Raw genomic sequence first — 8,012 nt, forward strand, 5'->3', positions numbered from 1 at the left:
GGAGTGAAGCCCCGCACATGGGCCGGCTGATGAACACATACATGGGTACGACATGCGTGACTCGTGAGAAAAGAAAGCTATAAAAATTTTGGACACTAGGGATCGAACCGAGGTCTCGTCACTAGAGGAGGGATAGGCCGATCACTCTGCTGCTCTTCGTTCTGTGACTATTGTACGTCGCGTCCCTTTGGAGCAACGAAAAAGGCGGTGATTTTTGTCCGACAAGTTGAATCGTTTTTCCCACTTACCGGTGGCATTGATGGGTAATTTTTACCAACTCAAAGGATAATTTTAATGACGAACGACCAGAAGCGATAGCCGCTTTATTAGTAGGTAAAGATAGTATTGTACTATTACGAGTCAAATTTTGACCATCCCCAGGACTAACCAAACATGAGGTGTGTGCCACAAAATTATATCACTGAATTTGCGTTTGAAAGAGATTTCTCGTGGTATACATATAGTGTATGCTTCACTAGTGAAATTTGTCGTCAAACTTTAACCTAAAATGCGAGGGGGCACAATAAAATTGGATGGAGGAAGTACGATCTATCGTACTCCAACACGATAAATAAATAGCACTACCAATATATATATATATATATATATATATATATATATATATATATATATATTGTAAACTTTGGCACCGCAGTACAGTTATACGAGTGGCCATACTTTTAGTTCAGGGAACGCCTGGTAATTCTCAGCCTGTGCATAAACGGGTGCATGTAGCCATGGCGATCACCTCTGGTGTAATTATGAGATTTCCATACTATTGACATATTCACAGCTACTATATGTAAGCGTAATTTCTCCTCCGTAATCTTGCAGCAACTGTAGCTGTTCACCCTCCAAATCCCCCATCTTTGTTGGAGACGAGCTTGTTGCTAGTTGAAGCGGTTGAAGAAGGAGACGACGTGGTTGTAGACGTAGTCCTTGGCGCAGGTGCCGATGACGAAGTCGGCGTGCGCGAACTGCTCCAGGTACTGCACCGTGAGCCTGCCGGGGTCGTGGCCCCGGAGGTCGCCGAGGAGGCGGCCGACGTCGCCGGGGTCGGCCAGCTCGTCCCGGCCGCCGTAGCTGAGGAAGAGCGGGAAGCCCGCCGGTATGTTGGACATGTTGTACGCCGGCGGGTCCGGCTGGCCGTACTTCTCCACGTTCACGCCCGGCCACACGTAGTCGTACTTGGACAGCACGCCGTCGCGGAACGTCTGGGCGAGGTGCACCATGGTCTTGGTGGACGTCGGCTGCGGCTCGTACTGGAGGAAGACGTCGACGGCCGAGCTGTTGAGGCAGTAGTTCTTCCCTGCCATACGCACACGGCATGGACGCTCAGCTCTGAAACCTCTCGATGCATGCACACATACTACTACTAGCAAAAAGTAGTGATACCTGTGAAGTCTGTGAGGAGGTCGTAGCAGTTGGTTCCAGGATGGCGGCACAGTTCCTTGAAGAGGCTCGCCACCGCCGGCCTGCAGCGAACAATGAAGCAGCAACGCGTCAGCCAGCCAGCTCCGAAGAAGCAGGAATTTAATCAGCCTCCGAACTGAAGATACTAGTGAGAGAATGAATGGCGTACGTTACTGGGTTGAACTCCGCCACACCGAGGATAGTGATGAGCTGGTTGGTCGTCAACATGGAACAAAAATCGCACAGATTATACTAAGAAATTAAGTTGAGAAGAAGACCGGATTTGATGCGTCAGACATCCATTTCAGCTGTACGGTACCTCTCCAACGAATGCTTTGGCGAGCAGTATGCCGAGGGGGGTGGTCATGTGGGACAGATAGGCGACCGGGGTCAGCAGCGCCGCCGACTTGAGCTTGTCCACCGTCCTGCCCTCCGAGAAGGCCGCCAGCGCCACCAGCGTCCCCTGCGTACACACATACATAGTACGTGCCAGAAGTAGCATGGTCGACCATGATAAGTAGTAGTAGAAGCAATGGAGGAGAAATAGGCGGAGACTGAGAAAGCTCTGGACTGGACAGCTTGTTTATTTACCATGGAGTGGCCGAGGAAGTGTGGCTTCTGCTCGGTGTGGCTGTAGATGTAGTCAACCAGGCTCGGCATGTCGTTCACCACCAGGTCGTCCCACGACCAGTCCCAGTACCTCTGGTCACAATTAGTTAGGACGACTTAATCAGGACAACTAATTTAGTTGGCCAGGGTATCCATCATTCACGACTGTAGTAGGAGTAGGTACCCGGGAGGAGGAGTCGAGGGAGACGTGGCGGCTGCTCCACCTGGTGCCCCTGTTGTTGGCCACCCACACGTCGAAGCCGCTGTCCGCGAGGATGTACGCCAACGATTCCTCCGGCGAGCTGAGCAGCCATGTCATGCCGTCCTGCATGCATGCATGCATACCCCGGCGCCGTTAGTCCCCCTTATCTCTCACATTAATGCACCATACCAAATCTCTACCATTATTTTTGTGTCACGCCCAAACGTGCAGACTCAAGGGCACGCATGACGGCATCGATCACATCGCTTTGTGCCACACGACGTCCACCGGCGTGCATGACGCCATGACACCATCCATCATACCATGTTTGGCGCCATGCATGCCCTGTGTGCGATGATCCTAACTTAACTTATGGGAGGAAGTCTACGGGCTATACGCGTACCGTGAGAACGCCGTGCTGCAGAAGCACCGGCTGCCCCGCGCCGCCGCCGCCGCTGGCGCGCCGGCCCCTCGGGATTCGTTGCAGGCTCAGGATGTACCCATCCACCGTCGTCACCTACACCCCAATCAACAAGCCAATGAATCAACGACTGACCATCTTCTAACACGACCGGAACATCTGATCGATCTGTGTCAAGATCAGTCCGAACCGTGTGCTCCTCGCAGGGGTAGCCGAAGGGGGCCACGGCCAGCGCGCACGCGCCCACGCCCGCGGGAACACTGTCGCGCCGCCTCGTCGCGAGGTGGCCGGCCGGGACGCGGGCCTCAGCGGCGGCGGCGCAGAGGATGATCAGGACGGCGACCGCCGCAGGGCCCATGCTTGCCGCCCGTGCGCGCGGCGGGGCGTCCACTCCACTAGCCTAGCTACCCGGTGCCTTGGTGTGGTGGCGGTGGTGCGCGGATAGTGCTGAGTGCGCGCGATCGAGGGGGTATTTAAAGTGCGAGCAAGGTGGCGCGGATGGAGGCGACCGAGGTTAGTGCAGGGCGAGTGATCCGGCCGGCGAGGTGGGCTGCGCCCGCGTGTGAACGGATGGGCCGGCCGGTGAGCGGGATGAGATTCCTGCATGGTTTCCTCTTGCTTTCTTCGACTCGACACCTTTTAATTGGCTGGCTCGGCGCAGCTCAGCTTGGCCCTGGGGATGGGATGAGCACCGGCCATGCTGCCTTGCTTGCACGGCTGCACGTCCGCTTAATTAGCATACGTGCGTTTCCACAAGGTTATTTTTTTTTCGGTGCTTGTGGGCAGCGTTCACAAGGTTATTTGGTCTTGCTAAGTTCTAGCAAGTGTGTAACTGCAGTGTTGTGCCGGGCTCTCCGAAGGTAACTGATCGACAGTCTGAAATGGTGAAACGGTATTGACATATGTCCCAGTCAAGTAGTACATGCACTTCTTGTACTGTTGTGGATTGATGATTAAGGAGCAATCTCACTTCTTTCTTTGATGTCGACGTGCCTTTGTAGAGTGACACGTGTATTAGGTCGCAACAAAACGTCGAGTGAATCATCTCCATGCTGCTGCGAGGCCAAATGCTTAGTACCTGGTCCACACACTGAGATGCAGTATAAAAGCTAGAGGTCTCCAAGTGCCGTAAGACTAGTCACAATGGGTAGTAACTTAGACTAGTCACAATGGGTAGTAACTTAGACTAGTCACATGCATATGTTACTAGTCAATGTTACTACCTCCACAATGGGTAGTAAAATATGGGTTACCACCTATGTTACTCCCACTGTGGGTAGTCTAATGAGTGCAATCCATCGATGTCGTCCTGGGAGCGGTGTACTTTATGTTTCACATTATTTTCGTACTCCCCCGATCCATTGTAGCAATTTGACTGACTTGCTTTGGGATGTGTGTGTCGTAGCTGAAGGATGTTGCGCAGAAAGAGACCACATAGCTAGTGGGGCATACAATGGTGGAGCAATTCCCTTCTATCTGTTGCCACAACATACAGCAATCGCAATGTTATATATACTCCAGCGCCTGCCACCAAACTTTAGCTCGAATTGTAGGCATGCATGGTCAATAGTTACATTTTGATTGGGAAGAGTTGTGTCTTTTATATATTAACTGACGAATGCCCCACGGAGTAAAAACACTGGAGTAGTTGCATGACCAATAAGGAAAAGTATTTTTCAAATATGTCTTTTTAGTATCATAAAGTGAAACAAAAATAATAATTAACATAGCGCCACTTTGTGTTGTCGAGGAAGGGAGTGTTTTTTTTCTTCATAAACTTAGGCACACCGGATGCATTGAGTAGCACCCTTAGCTTCCAATTGCATTGGCATATTTCTTGTGGGATTCACTTCCGAAAAAATAAAGCACGACAAATAATTAATAGTGAATCAATCTATAAAGTTGAAGAGGTGGCATGAAATGAGGAGTTGAGATGTGCCACACAGGACCCACATGCATGTGTGCATTATCTACAACTAGAAGGGTTTAACGTGATTCGCTGTGCCATTGGTGTTGTTGGGCTTTCATAAATTTTGTTTGTTATTTCGTTTGGCGCGTGGGGAAGATGGTGTGTGCTTTCTTTTTTTATAATGCAGTGTTTTAGTGGGCTGTCTTGGCAGTGTGATTCTTGGTTATCCAATAATTAACTCATATTTATGTGAGAAAATTTCTTGGTTGGTGGCCGCATGTATTATATTGGAATGTACAATCTAAATTTCTTAACGAGGATCCATTGGAGGGCAAGTCTGGTGCCAGCAGCCGCAGTAATTCCAGCTCCAATAGCGTATATTTAAGTTGTTGCAGTTAAAAAGCTCGTAGTTGGATCTTGGGCCTGGTCGGCCGGTCCGCCTCACAGCGAGCACCGACCTACTCGACCCTTCGCCGGCATCGCTCCTAGCCTTAATTGGCCGGGTCGTGTTTCCGGCATCGTTACTTTAAAGAAATTAGAGTGCTCAAAGCAAGCCATCGCTCTGGATACATTAGCATGGGATAACATCATAGGATTCCGGTCCTATTGTGTCGGCCTTCGGGATCGGAGTAATAATTAATAGGGACAGTCGGGGGCATTTGTATTTCATAGTCCGAGGTGAAATTCTTAGATTTATGAAAGACGAACAACTGCAAAAGCATTTGCCAAGGATGTTTTTATTAATCAAGAACGAAAGTTGGGGGCTCGAAGACGATCAGATACCGTCCTAGTCTCAACATAAACGATGCCGACCAGGGATCGGCGGATGTTGCTTATAGGACTTCGCCGGCACCTTATGAGAAATCAAAGTCTTTGGGTTCCGCGGAGGGTATGATTGCAAGGCTGAAACTTAAAGGAATTGACGGAAGGGCACCACCAGGCGTGGAGCCTGCGGCTTAATTTGACTCAACGCGGGGAAACTTACCAGGTCCAGCATAGTAAGGATTGACAGACTGAGAGCTCTTTCTTGATTCTATAGGTGGTCGAGGCGCTACAATGTCATATATTGACGTTTCTTTTCTCTAGGCGGTGAGAGAATATGCGGGATTAATGTGTTTTCTAGGTCGGTTGCTGCCGATGAGTTTGAGAAATTGTTAAGTGTGTGCCCATGGTAGCAGTGTATATGGTCAGTTTTATACCAGACCCAAAAAGTTGATAATGTTGTCTGCTAAACGGACATAATTTTGTAATCTTTTGCATTCTCTTCTCATGCGACTAGCTTTCTATATCGTCAATTATTACCATGGCAATTTGTGTTCCATGTGTGTGTTATAAATTTTTCTACAAATAAAATTATTCACGAAAATTACCATGGCAATTGTGTGTTTCATCCTCACCATCTGTTAAGAGTTGTTGCATCTCAAGCAGTAGTCTGATACATGATTCGATGTAAAAAAAAATCAGAATACACAAGTGTGATTGTAGGAATGTGGATTCTAGGTACATGTATTTTTCGAAGCAAACTTTGAAGCTGGTAGTTGATTAGTTTCACCTATATATGTGTGACAAATCTTAGGGAATCACTTGACCCATACCAAGTTGCACAGTCGGAAAACCAACAAGAACATATGTGAACAATCGGTAAGTAGTGTCCTTCTGGTTGTAAGTGATTTCAGAAGGTGTTGTCTGCACCATATATACTGTACACAATATGCAGTAGGCGGGGTGTGTAGTGTAGATCAAAAGCTACATCCTACTGACTAGTTAGTCAGGAAACTAAAAGGAAGAACACACGTAAACAGTTGGCCCTCCCGTATAGTGCACCGCCGCAACCGCAAGAGATGACGGATAATGTGGAGTACTCAATTGGACTTAGGTACTGCAGCCAAGCATTTTTAGCTTTTTTATGCAGATTGCATTAAGAAGGGCAGATAAAGCCTTTTTTATGCTTTTGCCATGATCCGTAGATCAAATTTCACTAAAATTTGCCATATCACATGCACATCTTTTTGCACTCCTAAGTTTCCGCATGCTTGGCAAATCTTGATTCACAAGGTTAGCAAAGAATTGTTCGATGAAATTTTTTGTCATGGCAAGTGCTTTTAGCTTTTTGCCATGTTGTCAATATAGCTTTTGCCATCTCACCAATACAACTCTTTCCATCCCACAAACACATTTTCTACAAGGCACAATTGTCAAAAAATTGTGGCAAATTCACTTTACGGCCCATCGCAAATTTCCTTTTTTAGACAATGTCAAACTTCTTTTTTATGGTCCATGGAAAATTCACTTTGTAGACCATGGCAAATTCACTAAATGGACCATGGCAATTTTCTTTTTTCTTTGGACGATGGCAAACTTCTTTTTTAAAGAACAATGGCAAATTCACTATATGGATCACAATTTCACTTTTCCTCTAAAAATTATTGTGTTATGAGAAGAAATATCCCAAACCCATGGGAAATTCTTATAATTTGACATCTTTTTCAAATACCAGATTTTCCTCACTTTTTTCCATGCGCCCATAACAAAATCCCCAAAAAGTTTCCATGTTAGTTTGGACAACAGAATTTCCTAAAAAAATATTTTTCATTTTTATTGTTGGTACCATGGCAATTTTCTTAATTAGACCATGGTAGTTCTTTAGGTAGCATGAAAATTTGATTATTTTAGACCATGACAAATTATTTAATTTTTAACCATGGCAAATCTAATATCTATACCTTGGTATATGTGTTGGTTAAAGCATGAGAATTAATTACACTACAAAAAAAGTCACTTCCGTGATGATACGTGTTTGTCACAGTAGGTCACGTTTTCTGTCATGCATGTACATCCATGACAATTTTATGACAGTATCAAGATAGTCATACATGTGCTGTCGTAGAAGTGTCCCATGACATCACCAAAATTATCATCACGGAAGTGTTCACTTCCATGACGATAAATCGCGCGTCATAGAAGTGCTTTCGTCAAGGGTGACCGACACGTGGCATCGACCGTAACGGGTCGCCGTTAAGCTATCGGGTCTGGTTTTGGATCCGATAACCCGTTAACAGCCCGGACCAATGGGGATTTTCCACGTGTTCTCATTGGCCGGAGGAAACACGTGTTGGCTCAACGTTCGGACAGATGTCATCCACTCATTGGACATGAGGCGCCTATGATACGTCGACACGTGGCACGGCCCAACAGAGGCCCATTCCGGTGAATAGGCCGGCCCAGCTAAAGGACCACCATGTTTTTTCAGACACTAGTGGGCTGGCCTGTTAACAGCCTGCCATCTTTTGGGCCAAATTGAGGCCCATAGCAGATCAGGCCTGTTCACATCCTGCCGTGTTTTGGGCCAAATTACGGCCCATATCAGATCAAACCCGTTAACAGGCCACTGTTCTTTTGGGCCCATTCTAAGACAAGTTTGTATTTCAGTCTGTTAAATGCCCGTTAACCAGTTCGGT

At 47.2% G+C, this 8,012-nt stretch overlaps 1 protein-coding gene across 1 annotated transcript; it reads right to left on the reverse strand.

The window, feature by feature from the left end:
- Positions 1 to 624: 624 nt before the first annotated feature.
- LOC109758862 (triacylglycerol lipase 2) lies at positions 625 to 3,187 on the reverse strand. The gene is made up of 8 exons (XM_020317719.4): positions 2,836 to 3,187; positions 2,628 to 2,741; positions 2,207 to 2,347; positions 2,005 to 2,115; positions 1,733 to 1,876; positions 1,583 to 1,623; positions 1,396 to 1,475; positions 625 to 1,309 (listed from the first exon to the last, which is right to left on the reverse strand). Exons 1-8 carry the CDS (start codon positions 3,001 to 3,003, stop codon positions 891 to 893), a joined length of 1,218 nt encoding a protein of 405 aa, XP_020173308.1. The 5' UTR covers positions 3,004 to 3,187; the 3' UTR covers positions 625 to 890.
- Between the last annotated feature and the right edge of the window lie 4,825 nt (positions 3,188 to 8,012).

This window comes from Aegilops tauschii, chromosome 7, assembly GCF_002575655.3.
Source record: "Aegilops tauschii subsp. strangulata cultivar AL8/78 chromosome 7, Aet v6.0, whole genome shotgun sequence".
Classification (NCBI taxonomy): Eukaryota; Viridiplantae; Streptophyta; class Magnoliopsida; order Poales; family Poaceae; genus Aegilops; species Aegilops tauschii.